This window comes from Halichoerus grypus, chromosome 2 (genome assembly GCF_964656455.1).
Source record: "Halichoerus grypus chromosome 2, mHalGry1.hap1.1, whole genome shotgun sequence".
NCBI lineage: Eukaryota > Metazoa > Chordata > Mammalia > Carnivora > Phocidae > Halichoerus > Halichoerus grypus.
Genome location: NC_135713.1, coordinates 61820515 through 61843001, shown reverse-complemented (window position 1 = coordinate 61843001; position 22487 = coordinate 61820515). Strand labels below are relative to the sequence as shown.

Below are 22487 nucleotides of genomic sequence, written 5' to 3'. Positions count from 1 at the left end.
TTAGTACCTGTCACAAAATGAGAGAGCAAGTCACTTCTCCATAGAATTTTATAATTCAGAAGGGGAAAACAGAAAAATAGTAAGTGACAGTACCAAAAGGTACACTTCTATTATTAAATTGGATGCAGAGCAGAAACAAAATGGATCTCTATAAATACTCTGGACCTCCTTCTACGATGTTTATAGTGTAGAGAGGTCCCTAATATTTAACACTGACAAACTGTTGACAACGTCTGAAAACCTTACTACTGAAATGTCATCCTAATTTCATTTCTGAATGGAAAATAATATTAATTTCTGTCCATATTATAATACTTATACTTCTTAAGCTGTACACAACACTGTGGAAGTGTAAAACATTACGGAAAAGCACTTGTTACTTTGCTACCTGACTGCTGCTTGTTTTCGAAGTTATTATTTTCTTCTTATTTCTAAGTGTTAACTATCACCAGTCCCTGTTCTGAAGGTGTCCAACAAAATTAAGTCAAAACAGCCATAAAATATTTACACAATTTGTAAAGGAAAAAACAAGTTACTAAGTTAAAAGCCTTAACTTTTAAAGAAATGTTTATGATCTTGAACCTTCTAGTACTATAAAAAGTTCACTCTCACTTACCCCCCACACCCCCTTTACCTTCACCTCTCACCCAGGTAAAATCAGAGATTAACAATGTTTTAAGAGGACCACTCAATTTTCATGGACTCAAAATAAGATTCTTTGTGCTCCATGTTCAGGATTAAGAGGACTGCTTTAGTAATTATGGACCCACATCACAGATGACATAAGACAAACTCCCCCTTTGTGACAACTGCTTATATGACTTTCAGAACAAATAAAAACAAGGGTCAATATTCTATCACAAATGTGTGGAGGATAGAGGGCAAAGGATCACTACTTTCTACTTACCAGTACATGTTAAGTCAGTAACTTGGGCAGAGGAGGATCTGGACACCGCACAAGGAGTGTTTAGTATGAACTGAGCTGGTTTCAGTTCAGAGGCTAGAGTGAGGAGGACTTCAATCCAATGCTATGAGCACATCAGTGTTCACACACATCACATTTTGTTCTCCCAGGCATTCCCCTCCCCCACTTAAAACAAAACAACCAAACCAAAAACAACAGCAATCCCCAATCTGAAAAAGTGTAGTCACACTGTTCAAAATCCACACCTTTGTAAACTCCGCTTACACAGTGCTGTGAGGAATCCAACAAATCCTGACCAGTAGGAAACTAGAAAGGAGACGGTGATTCAAAATTAAGAATACACCCTGCATCCGTAATACAAAGAAAATCATGCCCCACTACTTTGTCCTCTCCTTGCTCACAAAAGAATTACCTCAACACAGAAGCCCAGGTCCCATCCTGCGGCACAACTAAGCCAAGCAAAAGAGAAAGACTGTTTAGGATGTTCCATTTCAGCAGTCATAAAAGGGAGAGTGCAAAAGGAGAAGAAACCACTTCATTTCTAAACAGCCACACACGAAGCTTGTTGTAGCCGAGTTTAAACTGTCTTCTTTGCTATGTACCTTACTCCATTACTTATGAAGCTTCTAGAAGTAAGGCAATTTTCTACTCTCTGGAGGCCTCGCCCACTCCCCTGCTATGCTGCTTTGAGTTACTTGGTATCATCCAAACAGAGCTAGAAGGAACCAGCCGAGTTCAGGAAGGCTCCACCAGGGCTTTCAGAGCAGCCGCCTGGCGGACTCTGAATCTTCAAGAAGCGTCTTTAAATATTACCCTTCTTGAAGAAGAAAGGGTAATATTTAAAGATCCCCCAGTTCACCAGAAGACATCTGACATCAAGTGATGGTAATTTACTTGGAAGGCGAAATCTGATTAAGAATCACAAGTAAAATGAGCTGGTTTGCACTATCCATTTCTTCTGTATGGTACTTTGTATTGTGCTCTGTTACATCTCCCTTAAAGGAAAATGTCCATTTAGTCCTGTACAAAAGTGGTGGAGGAGTGGGGTGCAGGGTAGTGCAGAGCAGTCTTTTCTCAAATTGCCAGAGGCAAACTGATTCAACTAGAAAAGGGTTAAATACTGTAAGAAATGATACCCCTCACCACCATTTAAATAAATCATTTTAATATTATAGCGACAGAACTTATTTTAGTAAGAACTCCTTTTGTTTTTTATATTTTTATTTACTCCAAAATTCAAATCTATAACAATGATATTAAATTTAGTCCTATTTTCAGCAACTTTCATAGAAAGTTTTTGGAGCTATCTCAGTCTACAGAAAGCTGGTATGCAATATATGTTCTAAAACATCTGTATCAGTCTGCAACATCTGCTCTTTAAAATAGAGAACTACGTGGCTGCAATTTGGAATATAGAAATATTTTAAAAATTGTTCCTCAAAGGAAAATTTAAGGTTTCCTAGTTATTTTTTAACGGTATCTTTTTTTAAGTATCACTAACTTTTTTCCTCCCCCTACTGTAAAGATAAAGAATTTAAATTATCCCAACGGTCATTCTCTCACAGTGACATAAAAAAACCTTATACAAAATAAATGAAACAGGCTTTGTGTACTAAACTTTCAACAGAGTTTCATGATTTTCTTCTAGAGAGATCATTATAAATTCTTTTGCTTAGCAACAAAGAAAAGTGGCACAGATGGAATCATCGCTTGCCTACTCATTTAAGCGTTTCAAACAAATCCACAGGAATGAAACTAGTGGGGGGAAGGGCCCCCAAATTTAACGTGCAGTAAAAAATGAAAAACATATATCAAAAATATTTTAAAACACAAGGTCACAATACCTTCCACAGTCAGGAATTAAATACATAGTATCTTTGGAGTAGATCCAGCTCTTAAAATAAATTCTTATTAAATGAATACATGAAATAAGTGTGGCAGTAATGTCTAGCTGTATAACATACTCCCACTACTTACTCTCCATATGCAATAGGTTTTTTGGGCACCATAGGATATGTAAAAGACTGGCATTTGAAACAACTTGCATTTCTGAATGCAATCATTATTGCTTACATTCATATCAAGTATTTAAAATGCCTGAAACTCAAGGGGATTGGGTGGATATGTTGAGTTCCCTCTTCCAAAAAATGAAAGCAAGATACATTCTATAACAATATGAAGAGAAAAAGATTCCAATTTCACAATATTCTGAGGAAAAATAAGATGATATTCTGACTCATAATTTAGTTAATTAATATCTGAAGAACAATTATAATGTTTTGACAATTTACAGATTGCCTTTTTTCTCTCAGTAATTTTGCTGTCTCATTTGGCTTTCTAGTGAAATGAAGCATCCTGGTACTAAATTGTTTTCATATATAGGATTTAAAATGCTCAACCACTATTATGAAACTCTGGATTGTTCTACTCCATCTGACATCTGATAATTTTCAAGTACTATTTTTTTTCCCTCTTTATTCCTGTGTGGTCTCCTTCTGCTTCCACTCCATAACTGCTACTTCTTGGTTTATATCTACAGTCTTTTATTTCCTTCCCACACAGAAAAGAAAAAAGGCTCCTTAATTTTCTGAGGTCTTTCCTACTATACACTGAATATAATACCATTTCATGAATCTTTATTTCACTGTGTCCAACCTATGCTTCAGAAGGCTGAAAACAGATGTACTCACATGTGGTTTTAATGTATTTCATGCTGCTCCATTTCTAAACAGTAAGTACCAATTTCACAGGCAAGCAAGGCACAAATAACAGTAAGATACAATATTCCCCAAATGATCAGCTGACTACCTGTAATAGTAAAAGATTCTTCTGTCCAGGTGAAGCAAATACTTGATAAGCCTAATAATTTTGCAGCAATGAGCAAGTTGTCACCTGGGATATCAAAATTCATTTGACCGTCTGTAGCTTAGGCTCTTAGCTTATGAGACTGGGTGTGCAGTAAAGAAAATGAAATCAGTCTCAGGGGAAGAGCTTCTACGGACTGTTACCGGCATTGGTTATGGAGAAGGCAATATACAATTTCGTGGATAAAAATAACATACAGACATGCCAGCTGATCAGAGAAAGGACATGGAGATATGGTAGGGGGGAGGACCCTTTTCCTCCCGAAGAGCTAATCCCCTGTATATGGAGAAAATTATAGTAGCCTTAAAACTCTTAGAGAAACTATTTAAACAGTAAGCAACACTAATATAAATCATGAAATGAAACCCAGGTACTCCTTCTGCACATTTGTTAAAATGTTAAAAAAAGAACATGAAAGGTTTTCAGCAAGCTAGTTGGAATCAATAACACGTTCATAAAGAAACTCAAAAGCTATATTTGAAGGTTCCTAGGCATATTAAGCATTTTGTCTGTTGACTGCAAAAATAAAATTTTAAACTGCACTACATTAAGGGAGTTTTTTTTTTTTTTTGCCCAAAATGAAAAGCAAAATTCAGTTTTCTGTTTGCATTTTAAATTTAAGTGAATAATATAGCCATATCAATCCATTCAACTTGTAGTTCTTGTATCAACTCTAGGCTTTATTATTTGAACACATACAACAAATCACATTTCTATGAGGAACTGCAAATGAAGGATAAAAATAAATGAGGTCATTCATAATATACTTTATGAAATTATTTTTAAGATAAAATAAACCCAAATATAAAATTTGCCTCCCTATGATGGGCTCTTTTTTAAAACAGTTCTCAAATTAATTCTTTTAACTGAATTCTTATAATTTTTTTCTGAGAGGCATATTATATTCTATTAGTCTCACAGAATCATTGTCCATTTTCTGTGTTCTCCATTTCTAAGGTAGCACAGCACGTGGAGGGGTTTTTATTTTCAAAATGGCTAGGCAGGTTTTTATATTTATTTTAAAAGGACAACATGTTGTTTTTAAGATATTCAACTTTTGTTATCATCTTTAAACAAAATCTCACAATAGAATCACTGTTAAAATCAAGCATAGCTTTCCTAATAGCTATCTAAATCAAAGGAGAGTTTGACCAGAAATGAAGTATTCCCTTGAGCCAAACTACATTTTGGTAGTGACAGACTAGAGTGATATAAAGTTCATCATCTTGGTTTACAAAAAAAAACAAGCATAACTAAAATGTGGCATTTTAGGACCATGAACTCACCTATGAATTCTTTACTGCTCTTTGAAGAAAAAAAAGGGACAAAGTTCATTTAATATACTTAAGTCACTTCGGCACTTAAGCTTACGTAGAAACTGACTTTCTCATTTGATAAGCATGAAAACAGACTTAATAGATATTTAGTAATAATCTGTACCAATTACTGAGTGTTTTCTATGAACTAGGCAGTATGCTGCATTTCATAGATATATCATACCATTTGATATTCACAACCACCACAAACTGTAGTGGCAGAATGGCAGTTTAAATCCAGATCTACCTGACTCGAACACCCATGGCCTTTCCACTCTGCCACACTTCCTATTATAAATAACTATTTTACAAAACCTTTATGTTCTCAGACTAGGCCAATCAGATTTAATGTTTTCTGTCATCAGACTTAACTTTTCATTATCCCTACAGAATCAGCTTAAAGAAACTTAATTTAAGTAAAAGTTGGTAGAGGAAATTAAAAAGGGAATACAGAATAAAAGCAGAACTTTACACAATGATTTAGCAAACTAGGAGAAGAAATAGAAATAAACTTGAGAGATGTCCTGGCTATATCTAAATCCAGGAAATGCTACTGTTAGTCTTATTAGAATAATGTGTGCAACTCTTATATTTAACCTAAGTACTAGTTAGAGGCTTGCTTCTTAGAAGCAATACATAATAAATGGTTTATATCTGCTACTGTTTGTAAACTGTGTTTTCTCTGAAAGGCTCTTATCATGAAATAAAATAAATAAAATAAAAGATCATGAAATAAAAAGAAATAGGCACTTATAATGAAAATGAGTTCTAATTATTTATTATCCCTAGTATCAAGTACATAAGAGGCTCCCCCCCCCAAAAAAAGAAAGAAAGTTGCTGAAGGCATCTAACACATTAAGAATAAACAAAGTCCTTTACCTTTAACTACTTTTTCTGTACTTAGCTTTTAATTTTGAAATAATTGCAGACTCATGGCAAGTTGCAAAAAACAGTACAGAGAGATCCTATATGTCCCTTACCCAGTGTCTTCAAGTGGTGACATCTTACATAACTATAGTACAAACCAGGACACTGACATTGGTACAATCAATCCACAGACCATATTCAAATTTCTCCTTTAGCTAGTTTTTAAGAGTGTGCAGTTTTTCTGGTGCTAGAAAGGGCCTTAGTCTCTCCTCACTTTTCTGATGAGAAAACAAAAAGAAGGGTCAAAGAGGCTGAAATAGTACCCAAAGTCAGAGTGCTAAGAAATGGCAAAAATAAAGCTGAGTCTGAATGAGAGATCATCTTTCCTCAGAAACAGAGTGTGTATTCGGATTAGAGTCACCCATCAGAATTCCATGAGGAATTCAGTAAAGATCTTCAAAATATTTTTACTTCAAAGTTATCTCAACAGCTGGATGCATATTTTTTTCACATATTATTTTTCATCTCTCCAGACCTCAAACAGCTCTCCTCATTAAAAAATTTACCATTGTTGGTCTGTTGAAAAATACTTAAAAGTTTCATTGCATTAGTAATGTAATAAACCAAACTCAAAGGAAAACCAGGCCAGGCTGGTCATCACTTAAAGTACAGGCTGTTTTGCCACCTTTGAACCCAGTGCAAAGCTATGTCTGGCACAAAGCAGGATCATAAACACCGAATGAATGAATGAATGAATGAACGGACGAATGAATGAACGAACGAATGAAGGAACAAATAAACAACTGGGATGACCAAATACACCAAACATTCCAAATTTCTTAAAAAAACAAGCAAAGAAAAACAACAACAAAAAAACCCTCCTTTCTAATTAAGACTTTTGTGCAGAAAAATATTTTATTTTGTGGGGTAGTTTTCACAAAATCAGAGCTGGAAGGGCCCTTAGAGAATACCTCCTCTCGTAATTCTCAATCCTGGTTACCCATGAGCATTACATGAGACATTAAAAACTAACATGCCAAGCCCTACCCCACACCTGGAATGGGGCCCAGGCATCTATATTTTATTTTTAAAGCTTCCCATTATAAGTCCCTTACTGCCACAGTGATTCTAAGTCCCTAATTATAAAGATTAGAAATTGAGGCCTTGGGGTGCCTGGGTGGCTCAGTCAGTTAAGCATCTGCCTTCAGCTCAATTCATAACCTCAGCATCCTGGGATCTCAGCGTGGAATCTGCTTCTTCCTCTCCCTCTACCCCTCCCTGCACTTGTGCTCATGCACGCTCTCTCTCTCTCTCAAAATAAATAAAATCTTAAAAAAAAAAAAAAAAAGAAATTGAGGCCTAGTCAAAATGAAATGTCTTATTCAAAATAACACACCTAGTTAGTATTAGAATTGAGACCAGAATCCAAGTAGAAATAGCACTATTTTTTAACATGATCCATAGAAAATATTTCAAGAACACAACTTCATTGGCCATTTTTTAAAATGTGAAACTGGACCAAAAACTCTACCAACATTTTGAACTCTTACTAGTGTATAGTCATTGTCATGGGTGGAGAGACATACAGGTTTGAGGCACTGAGCATTTTTTTGCCTCAGATATAAAAAAATGAGGTATATGGTTCATGTCTTTCCAGTTAACTGCCCACCCTTAGCAATTAGTACTCTTGTAGTTCTCTTAATTGATATTGTGATGGGCGTACAGTGGATACCCATCAAATATGTTTGAGTTTTTAATAAGAGAGGTACATGTATAAAATTGATGGAACTGACTACATACAAAATATGAATCCATAAAATTTGCCATACTGCTCATGAGATTATATATATAATACAAAATTTTAACTATTCACTAAAATCAAATAGTTAGATTTTTAAAGTTACCTTTAATGGAATCATTTTCAGCTCTCATAATGTCAATGAGTGAACTCTCCAGTGAGTGCATATCAAATGTTCTGGGGCGATCCTGTAAACACAAACAGCCACAAACCACTTTTAAAATAGCTTTTAATTGTAAAAGGAGACAATAAGCTGCTTTCAATGGGACACAGATCAAAAAGGCAATTTTACTCCCTCTATGTATAAGGTACATTATTACTGCATTTTATTTTTTAACACTTAACAAAACATCAAAACCACAAAAGTAGCCAAGGCTCAGCAAAGAGTGATTTGATTTCTAATAATTATTTCAATAAAAGCATTATTTTTACTAATAAAGCAGAGGCAACTAAAACCAGTTTCCATATAGTCAACAACATGAAACAAATGTAAGATAAAATTCATAATCTTTGCCTGCCACTTAAGATTGCAGTAACATGGCAAAACTTTCCAAACTTGCTCCAGCAGTCACGTACTGCGCTGCCATTCAGCAGATACTGCTAATGAATAGCAATATTCAGAATAGTTATTCAGAATAGCTATATTTTCTTATAAACCAAAATGTGAAAATAGTTATCCAAGGTCTATAAGACCACTAAGTGGCAAAGTAGTCTTCATTTTGTTGCCATTAAAATTAAAGGGAAGACAGGGTGTCAACACTGTTGGTCTAAACCCTGGCTTAACAAAATGCATTTCAAGAGTGGGTGAGGAATCTTAAAATATACAACAACCCAACTTCTCTGGCATTCTTCCGGAGGAAAAGTACTAGAAATAACTAAAATTAAAGTGTGGCTTGATAAGTGAAAAGTAAGAGATGAAACATTTTAGGAAGCAGTAATACAGATTTCTGACCCACCTCAAGAATAAAACTGGTGGTACACACATGGACACAACTGCAAGAATATTAAAGAAAAAGGGGCTTCCACAGGAATTTGACAAGCAGAATTCTATAACCTTCTTTTCAGCTTTATTTTCTCTTACATTACTTTTTTAACTCAAAGCTTCAGCTTTTTAAAAAAGTTCACCTGATTTTATCCCCCACCCTTTTTTAAACTTTAAACTTTTTTTAAACTTTCTCCCTTTCCTAGTTAACTTCTAGAACCTTAAGGCTGATAGAGCACATTCTCCACTGGACAGCATTTTTTGATCAACCTGACATTTCTCCTCTGTCCTTCCATAACGCTACTTGTCTTATTTCCCTGAAATAGGGATCACTTCTCCTGACCCCATCCCACCATGCAGATAATCAGAATGTTCACTGAATTGTTTTACGATATCAATTTTTTTTCACCTCTGTAACTTCAGGAGTCCAAAGACAATTATATTTGGCTATAATCCAATATTTAAAACAGAGAGTATTACAGGATTTTTCCGGTGGGGGGGGTGTGTGGAGAGGATGAAGATGGGGATGGGGAGCAGGTGCCTTAACATGCTATTCTGCTCTGAACTGGTATGACTCCCTCCAGAACATCTTTCCCACTTTTATTCTTGATTCTTTCCTTAACATCTTCATCTACTCAACATGGTCAATAGAGAAGAAGGAGGACACATGGTCAGAATCAGAATTTCTAAAGGTTAGTGTTCACAAAAAGGAAAATACTGTTCTGGTTTTTTTTTATCCTTCTTCATCTTAAGCACTGAATGAAATCAAAACTTGTATTGCATATTCTTTTGGAAGCAAAGTGGATTTGAGGAAAAATTTGAGAAAGAAGTTAATACGAAATTCCACTCATTCTACAGTTATTAGATTTGTCCTCTGTTCTGAAATCTATGAACCACACCCATAACCAGGCCAGCCACTCTCTCTACTATCTCCAATACAAAACCAATCTTGGAGGCAATAATTCTCGGTGTCTAGTAACTTGTCTATGTCCTTGGCCAGTTTCCCAAGGGTAGGAAGTTATATCTTACATCAAATGTTCCCAATGTATACAACTCCATAGGGTGACAGTATGCCAAGATATTCATCTCCTAAGCCCACAGGACTGACAGATGTGGTAGGAACTCCCTAGCAGATGATGTCTGCTTCAATATTATGTTTTCTAGGTGTGCCATGAGGTGACACAGGTTGAGAAGCCTTGTCCTACATTTCTGTATCACTGTGCCTCACACAGGACCTGACAGGTAGAAGGTACACGTGTTTGCTAAAGCAATGAATAAATGAATTCCTTCAAGTAATTTTGTAAATGTTTAAAATATTTCTTTCCTTCTACTTCCTTAAGGTTTGTTTTTACACTTTCCCATCCTGCTGTAGCGTTGTAGGTTTCTTTTGCCAAAATAACTGTAATGGGTAGTGTGGTAGGGGGTACTCAGCTTTTTTTTTTTTTTTATGCAACTAAAGCAGTAAGCAACCTTGTGAATTTCCAGAACTTGCATTTTGCCAATCACTGAATAACAAGATCACTGAAGAGAAGTTGATAAAGAATATTACACAGTGTGTTTTGGTTTATGACAGCTGTGTCCATTAAATAAAGAAGCTTCCTTTTTACCTCTAAGTTTCTAAATGTGGTACTGGAATTTTAGCAAAGCCACTTTGTTACTCCCTCCCCCCACATATTGCCTGAAACATAGATTTTTGCTAAGATAATGTCCACAATAGCCAAACTGTGGAAAGAGCCAAGATGTCCATCGACAGATGAATGGATAAAGAAGATGTGATATATATACAATGGAATATTATGCAGCCATCAAAAGGAATGAGATCTTGCCATTTGCAACGACGTGGATGGAACTGGAGGGTATTATGCTGAGCGAAATAAGTCAATCAGAGAAAGACATGTATCATATGACCTCACTGATATGAGGAATTCTTAATCTCAGGAAACAAACTGAGGGTTGCTGGAGTGGGGGGTGGGGTGGGAGGGATGGGGTGGCTGAGTGATAGACACGGGGGAGGGTATGTGCTATGGTGAGCGCTGTGAATTGTGCAAGACTGTTGAATCACAGATCTGTACCTCTGAAACAAATAATGCAGTATATGTTAAGAAAAAAAAAAAGAAGATAGCAGGAGGGGAAGAATGAAGGGGGGGAAATCGGAGGGGGAGACGAACCATGAGAGATGATGGACTCTGAAAAACAAACTGAGGGTTCTAGCCTGGTGATGGGTATTAAAGAGGGCACGTTCTGCATGGAGCACTGGGTGTTATGCACAAACAATGAATCATGGAACACTACATCAAAAACTAATGATGTAATGTATGGTGATTAACATAACAATAAAAAAAGATTTTTGCTAAGATAACCCCTGACTTCTAATTGGTGGAATACATTAAAATTAAAATCCTAAATGAAATTTTTAAATTTTCAAGTAATGCTTTATAGGATTAAAAACAAACCCTCTATCCTTTTTACACTTTGTCATGATTTAGTACAAGAGCGACAAATAAATACCAATATACAAACTCTGATCAACTGGTACAGACCCTCAGATGCAATGTGTTGGGAAGGATTTTCAGGCTTTGTATGGATTCAGAAGAGAATAGGGTCTGGACAGACTGCTGATGATTTAAGTGCAAGGTACAGGACCCAATGGCACAGTTACCACATTCTTGCCAACCCTTGCCAATATGTATTCTTCCCCACAGTCCAACCTTATTATAATTATTATAAATGACTACATTTGTATAACATTTTATTTCTTATGATGCTTTGGCAATTCAAAGAGTTCAAAAGCCACATATTTTGTCAAGTAAACATTCTGTTCTCAGAGAGGGTCTAAAGTTTATCCTTCTTGATTTATTCCCTCTCACTGATCTTTTCCAACCATTTTTAACCTCTAATTAAAAACAAAAGCAAAAAACTAAAATGTAAGTGTGCCACTAGGAAGTAGGTGGAGGAGTAGAAACAAATAAATAAACCCAAGGAATAAGAACAGCAGCACAAACGATGCTGATTTTCCTACCCGATAGAGTGTCAAATCAAGAGGGCTTTGACTGCCATATTTCATTCTCTGATTTTACCTGTATTGATTGCTAATTGGGCCAAATGTCATAATCACTTATCTATTTTCTTGGATCCATTTCCCAGAAAGTAAACTAACTATAAAATAGAAACCTTGCTAAGTGACAACTCTTCTTGATTGTGAGTTGATAACCAAAATATGAACATCAGCATAAATCAGAAGAATGAGCATTAGACACTAGGAAGCCCCAACTCCACCACTGGTGTGTCAGGTGAGCTTGGGCCCTTTCATCTTCTAGACCTTTGCTTATCTGAAGAAGGAAAGAGTTTGATTAGATCTCTAATGTCCTTTTCCTAACTCCAAAATATATTTGTATTCTAGCTTCCTGACATCCTTAGCTTGTGCTCACCCAAGATTTAATTTAAATTATAGTGATGAGTATGGCAGGAAGCAAAGTGTAAAGGAGAATGACTAATAAAAACTCATCACTTTGTGCCCACAAGAAGGTGAGGGCCAATCACAGGTTAATAAGAAAATGAACCCTTAGCGTCTTAGGACAGTCACTACATCTTCTTATGCTATACATAATGCAAAATAACAAGCTTTTTAAATAAAAAAAATTTACTTAAAACAATTGGTCGAAGTGGGATGCCCTGATTTCAGATAATAGAGCAAAGAATCTATCGTGAAACAAAAAAACACCAGCAACCAAATTTCCTTCAAGCCACCTTCGCCAGTCTCTCTCGGCAGCCTACAGGGAGAAAAGGGAGAAAAACAGAACTACCTTTTATTGAGCATCTACTAAGTACCTGCCTTTATTTTAGGTACTTTAATAATACTGTCTTAATTAATACCGCCTTATAAGTTAGATGGCATTATTCCTGTTTTAATGATTAAAACTAAGACCAAGGAAAATTCCATAATTACTGCACAGACAGGTTTCTGCATAGTTCAGCAGCTTAGTCGGGATTCAAGCCTAAGTCTCCCTCCAAAGCAGGCGATAATTCCTTGGGTAAGGTAATGGTCATGGCAGTCAAAGGACCACTCTAATTAAGACATACATTTGAATGAATGAGATATTCTGCCATAAAGGTCCTGGGAGCAGGAACACGCTGGCAAGTGCCCAGCAAACAATAGGCACTCAAATATTTCTCCATAAATCAAAAAAAGAACAAAATGTATATATAAGAATAATATAGGAATGATATCAGAGGTACTAAAAAGATAAGAAGCCTGGGGCGCCTGGGTGGCTCAGTCCTTAAGCGTCTGCCTTCGGCTCAGGTCATGATCTCAGGGTCCTGGGATCGAGCCCCACATCGGGCTCCCTGCTCAGCAGGAAACCTGCTTCTCCCTCTCCCACTCCCCTGCTTGTGTTCCCTCTCTCGCTGTGTCTCTCTCTGTCAAATAAATAAATAAAATCTTTAAAAAAAAAAAGATAAGAAGCCTGATAAGATATTCCTTCTTCCTATTGAGGTGACAAACAGATGTGGTGCACAAATTAGAAAGCTACCACAAATGCCTCTCTAGGTTATCTACTGCCAACCACAGAAGTAGAAGTGGTAGGAACAGTAGTAATAATAATGATAATAGCAGCAACTAACTCTTATCAAGTTCTAATGCTTTACATGCGTGATCTTATTTATTTCTCACAAAAATCCTACACAATTAGGTATCCCATTTCACAGATGAAGAAACGGAGGTTGAGAGTGATTAAATAACTCTTTCAATGCAAAGTAAGTGGAGGGGCAGAATTTGAATCTAGGCCTTCTGACTCTACAACATGTGAGCTTAATAATCATGAATGAAAATAGAAGAGCACCAATTATCTTCAAGGCTCAGCAAAGCAAACTTGATTACCATACTTAGATCTCATACAAGTCAATATGAAAATCAAAGTTGGTAAAAAAATAATAATAATAATGTTCTGATAAAACAAATTAGTATTTCAAAAATCAGAACCCATCCTTTTAATTTACACCAGTAATCCTGACTGCCATCGCAAAATAGGAAGACTTACATCAGCAAATAGCTGATGACATGACTTCTCCTAACATTCCAGAAGTAGCCAAAAGAAACATGTGAACCTGTTGGTCTATTACCAACAGGAAGAATAACTACACTGCAATTATATCACAAACCAAAATCATCATTCGTGGCTTTTTTTTTTTTTTTAACATCCAAATGGATACTCTAAGCCAGTGTTTCTCATACTTGAGAGCATATCAGAATCATCTGGAGGTCTTGTCAAATCATAGATTACCCATAAAGTGTCTCATTCAGTAGGTCTGGGTAGGGTCCAAGAATTCACATTTCTAACAAGTTTCTAAGTGATGCCAGGGACCACATTTTGAGAAGCACTGAGTTAAGCAATTACATTCAACAGGTTAATTTCCTTAGGTAGGTGGCATTGTCACTTGTAGCTGACTGGCCATGATACAGTTCAGCTTAAATATTCTACATCAACCATTTTAAGGTTTCCACATGAAGAGGCAGCCCTTGCCCTAGAACCTAAAACGAAGCCCTCTCCAAGCTCTCAGGTGCCTAACTTGGAAAAAGATTACAATAAAGTTCAATTTCAACAAATCAACCACCATGACCACTCTATTACTGGTCTTGTCTTTTTATATTTGAGTTAGTATGTTTTCCCATCACTAGACGGGGTCTAAAACACACAAAGTACTTAACTGAATATAACACATCATTAAGAACCAAAGCCAAAAGTCAGCTACTCCCTTAACTCACTCTCTCCCTATAAAGACAGACATTACTGTGATCGTCACTTCCCAGACAGCTATGTATCTGTATCAGCTGATGAGGTTTCTCTTTCTGACTTAAACTTTCCCTAGTGAAGAAGGGAAAAGAAAATATTTTGGTTTGAAAGTTAAGTATATGCCAGTATGTCAGCTGCCAAAATAAATACGAAGTTTGAAATGCCAGTGAGCCCATAATTAATCAAAGGTACTATAGGAGTTTTAATCTGAGATTTGCCAAAATGTAAATGTTCTTCTTGGATTAAATATTTAAGCCCACAGGCATCAAAAATTGACTACATAGTCAACTTTCAAGATTCCACTTCCAGATGATCCTCACATCCCTGTGCAGGCACAAGTCCCTTTTTCCCCATCCCCCTAGCATGATGCCATTCCATATGATGTTGACAGTTCCCTTACAGCTACCCCCCCAGTGGACTGTGAGTACCACTCACCTCTCCATAGCCACAGACTGTAGCATATGTGAAGCATACTGTAGTCCATCATCATCACCGCCACCATTATTAAAGTGGCTAACATGTCCCTCCTGGTTCAGTGTTGTGCATCTTATATGAATTATGTATGATTTACATACATTTGTTCCTCACAGCCATCACGTAAAGTGTATACAAGTATCATCCCCATTTTAGGCAAATAATGCTATAAGAAGTTAACTAATCGCTCTCAAAGTCATACAGTAAGTGGAGGAGTCCGACTTCAGAGCAGAAGCTCAGAAAAGTGGTTCATTTAAATAAGCCTCATCATGACCTCGAAATTTCAATTTATAAACAAACACCTGGCAGATATGACGTCCTTCACTATACAGAGGGCCTGAATGCTGAGAACGAGGGTCAGAGGTTAAAGTCAAAGAGGTAATTATCTAAAGTAAAAGAAACCACATTCAGTAGCATCTTGTATTTCTGAACATGTTCCCTCTTAGTCAGTACTTTCTCATTATGATGGCTTAATAATGAAGGCAGAATCTTATAGACCGTAGGCTACCAAATGCTCCCTATAAAAAACTATAACTAAATAAATGAATGTCTTTGGTGTATTACCCCGATTGGAGCAACAGTTCTGTTTGCTCCCACGTGAACTGATGAATCAGATCTCTTCAGAAAGCCTTTGAGAAAACTTTCTTTAATTCCACCTTCATTGAATAAACAACTTATTTTGAGCATTAGAAATCCTTAAAATCGTAAACATTTCTTGTCACCATTTAACTGAATTTAAAAAAACAAACTGCCATTCCAGACTTGCTTAGTCAGTTCCTGGATCAACAGACCCCTTCTTCTCTTGACTATGTGTGCATTCTCACCTTGCCTGGCAGAGAGAAATAATTAAAATCTATTCTATTCCAAGGGACACCTGGGTGGCTCAGTTAAGCATCTGACTTTTGATATCAGCTCAGGTTATGATCTCAAGGTTGTGAGATCAAGCCGCACGTCAGGCTCCCCACTAGGTGTGGAGCCTCCTTAAGATTCTCTCCCTCTCCCTCTGTCCCCCACAACATGGACTCTCATGCTCTCTCTCTAGAAAAAAACAAACTAACAAAAACAAACAACAAAAAACTATTCTATTCCAACACCTGAGTTTAAATTACCACTTGTTAGACAAGTGATCTTGACATCACAGAATCTCTGAACCTTGGTTTCATCAGCAAAATGAGGATGATACCCCTCCCTTATAAAACTGGTGAGGAGAAATGAGATAAGGTATCTGACAGATTGTACAAAAGGTGCAGCAGTTAGTAGATCCATTCAATAAACATTCCCTCTGCCCCTCCTCTCGCTGGTGAAATGGCAAAAGAGCCTGAAATTAACATATTAAATTAGATATTGTTATATCTGAATAATTCAGCTATTCTGTGCTATTTCCTGTAGCCCATTTTCAAAGGAAAATGAAATAGAAAAAAATATTCCTCCTACATAATAAGCTACTCAGGGCAAGAAGTCACTCATTTCAGGAAAACAGGTAAATACTACTAAAACTCAACCCTAAGGAATGAAGTCATTTAGACCCTTCTGGCCCTTCCTCTGTTCTATGTCTGCTGGGCCTGATCAGGGTCCAGAGTCAGCAAAGAAAATGGTCACCCAAATGCACAATCTTTATTCCTAAACTGAGGTTTGCTTGTGTTCTATAACCCATGAAATCTCTCTTGTGAGCCTTGAGAGCAATGTCAAAAAGCAGCCTATGCCCAGTGTCAGCCTTTGTGGGCCCTCATAGTTCCCACCCCCCGATCCTTAGCTCTCCAGAGTTTCCTGAGCAGAAGGCACTTCTAAACACCCAGGTACAAAGAGGTCACCAGACCGTACACGTCACGAGGAGAAGGAGCATGCTTGCCTTGGTCATGTATTCCCAGCATATGAGTCATTGAAAGTATCAAACATTTTTAGGTTGAAAGAGAGCGAGAGGTGAAAAAGTTTGATGTAGTCCAAAGGCCAGCAAAAGGCCCCAAACCTCTAAATTCTTCTTTAAAAACAAAAACAAACAAGCAAAAATACAACCAAAGACCTCCCAGTCCTGTCCTTTCAGAGATCCTTCCCACAAGTCCATGGAAGCTCAAACCTGGGCTAAGAAGGTAAGAATAAGCTGGAGAAAGGAAAACTAGAGAATCTCCTCCCAAATTTTCAGTCACCAATTGATGTTTTAGCACTTTTGTTGGATCTCTCACCCCTCCCTTATTTATTTATTTTTTTTATGGCCATGTGACCACCAACAACTTCTCTGTCCAGAAAGGAGGAGATGAGGCCAGAAGTGATTTCCTTAGAGATTAGTACCAGCTTGAGTGGTGAAACAAGCTGAGCAGGTGCAACAGAAATGTGGGCCTTGCTTAGGTTTCTATCTTTTCTTAAAAACCACTAGGAAATTTCTTTGTTGTTGTTTTTATGGGGAGAAAAAAAGACTCCAGCACTTACAACTGGAATGATACAATCTCTGGGAACTGCTTTAAAATAACATGAAAGGGGAGAAGGTTAGGAAGAAGACAGAGGAGTTTGTCCAGGAGTCGATCATTGTTGAAGCCAGATGACATGCACATGGGGGTTTGTTATACCATTTTGCCTATTACTGAATATGTTTAAATTTTTCCCTAATAAATTTAAAAGACATGAGGGAAAACACTTTACCAAAATAGAGACAGGGAAAAAAAGAAAAAAAAACGGTTGGTCACTAAATTTTTTAGCAGTGTTCAAGAAAACAAGGACATCATCTAGCCTGATTCCCACTATTATTTAAGTACAGTGACTTTATTTTTAAAAATTATAGTTTGGTTTATGAAATTCTTCTTTAAAATTATGCTCGAATTACCATATACAAGTTATACCATATTTCATATTTTAAGAATATGTGCTATTTTCAAGATTTTGAATTAATACTTCTATTTGATGACCAGTCAAAACAAACAAGAAAATGAAGGATCAGGAAGGTTAAGTAGCTTGCCCTAGGTCATACAGTTAGTAAGTGGCAGACCCATATCTGGAACCCAGATCTGACTTCCATACTATAATTAGGAGATTTTTCTGAATAGCAACATTCTTATGCTCACTTTTTTTTTTTTTTTTAAGGTTCTGACAGATGTAAGATGACAACAGCTATTTTACTGACTAGCACTAGATGCATTCCTCAAAAACATCTGGAAGGACTACTATTAAAAGTATGTTACATAATATTTAAATATAAATATGGCTTTAGAATGTATAATACTGAGGGATTAGCTATAACTTAGTTTAGATATATAAAAAAATAATGATTGGGATATTTCTGGTAATTATTCAACAAACAAAAATTGCCCAATCTAAATACAATATGAAAAGTACCTGTACATCTTAAGACTTTGAACTTTAATAATTCAGTTTGCAAACATGAGAGAGGACCTATAAGTGGCTGATGGAGTTTCTTCCTTGACATGTAATGAGACCTGAACTCCACTACCCATAGGTTAAAGTTTGCCTTTTGTGGTACCATTTTGCCACAAGACTTAAATAAGCACATGCTGCATACAAGTAATACATTTATAAATGTGACCATTAATAAAATATTTGAAAATACCACACTGTTTTTTTATACCTAAAGTTGGATCTGTTAATTTGCCTTAAAGTTTAAAACAGCTCATAGATTAAAATGACAGGAAATTATCAGTTGCTAATGTGTTTATAATGAGGAAAAAAAGCATGTTTAGTATCATTCAGGGATTAGCACAGATCAAAAATACATTATAAATCAAACCAAAACAACCTTTATGAGATATCTAGGCTTGTCCCTAGTCCATAACATTGGAGGTGCTCAATAAATATGTACTAAATAGGTTAATTAAAATATAAAAAACAATACTGAATTCCAGGATAAAAGCTAAAATATACCCAATTCAAACCTATGGTAACTCTTCCTATCTCTTATCCAAAAAAATCACAAATTCTCCTTTGAAATAGTCTCTTTTAATGTATACAAAAGCAATCAAATGTTCTAAATTTCTTAAAATAACCATAGGCAAAATCTTTCAAAATACTGAAAGATGTAGTCTACCAATACTAATGAAAGTTTAGTTATATACAATTATAAAACTTCTCAAGAAAACTGATTAATTCTGCTAAATGTTTTATCTGTCCTAGGTTACATCTAGCTTATTCAAAAGGAGTACTCTAAGAAGTAAAGTACATATAATAAGATAAGCAATACAAAGGACTGTTCAAAATCTTTCATAGATACTATATTTGTAATTAATTTCATTATTTTACAAATTTTAGAGAGGCATACTTTAAATTAAAAAAAAAATTTAAGCTACCTACTATGGCCACATACTTAAGGTGCCTCACAAAAACCCTTCACTATTGGGTATTATTACCTTGATGAGGTTTTCTTCCTGAATTTAAGCGATTTGCTCAAGGTCACACAGCTAATTACAGTGCAGAGTCAAACTCAAGTCTGCTTGGATCCAGAGCTTATGCTTCACTCTACTACATGTTTGGCCTCATAAAATAACCTATCTCAGTAATTATTCAAGTTTCACCTTCAGAAACTGATTAAAAATAGGACTATACCTTTATTATTCTATCTACTAAGAATTTTCTAAAAACCTGAAAGTGGAACTCTTTCTGTTTCAATAATATAAAATGTGATGAGAATCTATACTAAATTTGAAGTAAAAAAAATTACAGATTGCTATAAATTTATCATGGTAAAAATATACTTTAATTTCTGCAAGAGTAATTTTCTTTGAACAATTAAATATAAAATGAGTTTGTCAGGAAATATTAAAACAAATGCTCATGTTATGAGCTCCCTGCCTTAAAGAGAAACACATTATACACATTATCTTATCTGTGATGGGACCAAAACCTGAGGTACAATGTAGTGCTGAAAAAAATGTGATAATGGATCTTCAAGCTAATTTTCCTTATAGCAAGATAAAGTCATAAAAAAATAAATATAGGCTATAAAATTTAAACTAGGCATATGTTAACTTTAAGATTACTTTTCCATTTCTTTCTCATGAACACCAACAAGGATTATTCTTAAAAGCATAAACCCATGAACTAAGAGCATCTTTCTAGTTGCAACAGTTCACTAAGCTTGCTATAAATAGGTTTTTCCTGAAAGGTGTGGAACAATGTGTTGATCATATTCCATGGCTTCTGTGAAGACAACAAAAAGTAATCAAAAAACACTACCCCGCCCAAGTTTTGATTCCATCAGAAAAGCAATTAAACCTAGTTCAAAGGCTTTCTACAAAAAGGCGTAAAATTGTACCTGGTATGCTTTCCCAAAGTTTTTTCTCAATTATGCTGGAGCCAAAACCATCCAACCCATACTTTATAATGAAGAAATTAATTTCCCTTCTTCTAATATAAATAAATACAAAGTCAAAGAAAATGTTTCCCGTACAAAGATCCCTCCTGGGACTATATAAAAAAACAAAAAGTGTAATGAGGTTATACTTAGACAATTGTAATAATTCACCATGACTTTCAGAACTGAAACAATGCAGTAACTTTCTATTTTCAAATATTAGATGCCATATATAATTTTAAGGATCAATAAACTGACAACACAAGCAGAGTTATTAAAGTGACATGAATTATTTGCCTGGCTAAGACAACTTAACAAATCCATGGTGACTGTGTCTGAAGTAAGAGCAAATGGGTTCTAAATCCTAAAATGTCTCCCTATCAAGTTTTAGGGATGGTCTCTGAAAGATTTTGTCTACCCTCCTCCTTTTTATTTTTTCATTTTTTATTTTTTTGCCTACTTCCTGGTTTTTAGCTAATGGAGGTGTGAGCATAACTGAGCTGAAGATAAGAGACTATCAGAATATACTCTACACAATTCTCCTTTACTTTCCTGTAAGGACAGAAGATCTAGGCACCCCTCCAAAGAAGTGCTGTGTTCAAATAAAATTATTGGCAAGTGCCCCAATATATTATTTGGTTTGGACACTGGAATTCCAGGATGTGTTTGGCAGGACATGGAGGATTTTTTTCTCCTTAATGTAAGGGTCAAAACAAACATTGCCCAGTATTAGTTACGTACCAGGTAAATTCTTTCCTTTCAATAATACTAATATTATATAATGTAGCCATGTATACTGCTGGATCCTGTCATTTCTGTGGTATATTTCCAGATCTCTCTATAACACCTAAGGAATTCTTGACAATAGCCATTAAAACTGAACTACTAACATCTGTTAAATTTCTTTCCTAAAATTAATAGTGTTTAGGGTAATAGATTTAAATAAGATGGCAGCAGTTCAAAAGTGTGGTTGTGTTTGCAGCAATTTCAATTTCACAGGAGCTCACCTCAGGACCATAAGGAACTTAGACATCACCTCCGTCACCCCCCGCATTTTATGGAGAAACTGAGGCCCCCAAATGTTATACTGATAGGGCAAAGAGCACACCTAGTTTCCAGGCTCCCAGTCAAATAAATGTTCCTTCACGTTTTTCGTATCAAATTTAACCAAGTAATTCATACCAACCCAAAACTGTATTTTTTTTTTTTGCCAAAACCAATTCAAAAGAGTAACTGTTAAAACACACCACATGCACACACACAGAACTACATACATTAAGTAAGCATACAGTACTCAGTTTACTAACTTCTTGTGTTTTTTTCAAAACCCAAAACCCCAGTGTGACTTTCAAATCACCCACACACTTGCTCCTGGCTCCCTGAACCCTCCCTCCTGTTTCTAAAAGTGGTGGGGGATGATGAGCAGAAATCAACAATTTACTTTCTAATCCTACCATATTTGAGCCAGGTATATTGACTCATCCTTTTTCCATCCTCAACATAACAAGACAACAATTCTAAGGGAAGAGTTAGTTTCTAACAGTTTTTTAGTAGCAATCTTAAGTTAATTTTATTATTATTTCATAAACCAGCTTAATCTCCAACTGATCCAAAAGATTTCACATGTAAACACATTCCATTAGCCCCCCAAAATACTGAGAATATGCATGTATACAGTTCATTTATTTTCTGAAATTTTATTTTTCCCAAAGCAAACCTTCATCAAAAGTCAGTAAACTGAGAACGGAAAATAAACCATGAGGTCATATAAGTTCAGTCATATAAGTTTGTTCTGTCAGTGTACTGTAGCAAAATGAAAAAAGTGTATTCAATTCTGAGCCAATCTTAATCCAGTTAAAATGTATAAAATGCCACCTTAGATTTAAAAATTAGCAACAAATGAATAATTCAAAAAAGTCACCTTTGCACTAAATTTTCTTTAAATTTACGTTCAAAAGACTATTAAAAGCAACTTTTTAAAAATAGACTTCATGAAATTACCAATGTCTAAAAGCCTTTTACCTAGCTACTAATGCAAGATAATTGCTCTTCAGTTTGAGTAAAAACCCTTTTTAAAAGCAAAAGCCAACAGCTTTCTGATACATAGGCAAAAAATTTATTTTTAAAAATCTAAAACTAAATCAAATATTTTAAGATACATCCTAACTATTCCACCTG

At 35.7% G+C, this 22487-nt stretch overlaps 1 protein-coding gene across 4 annotated transcripts in view; it reads right to left on the bottom strand.

Moving 5' to 3' along the window:
- Positions 1-22487, bottom strand: part of CPEB4 (cytoplasmic polyadenylation element binding protein 4) — a 61391-nt gene that overhangs the window by 34969 nt on the left and 3935 nt on the right. For all 4 annotated transcript variants that reach the window (XM_078066885.1, XM_078066886.1, XM_078066887.1 and 1 more), the window contains exon 2: positions 7878-7959. In XM_078066885.1, the coding sequence (XP_077923011.1) occupies positions 7878-7959 (82 nt within the window). The remainder of the gene's footprint in view (positions 1-7877; positions 7960-22487) is intronic.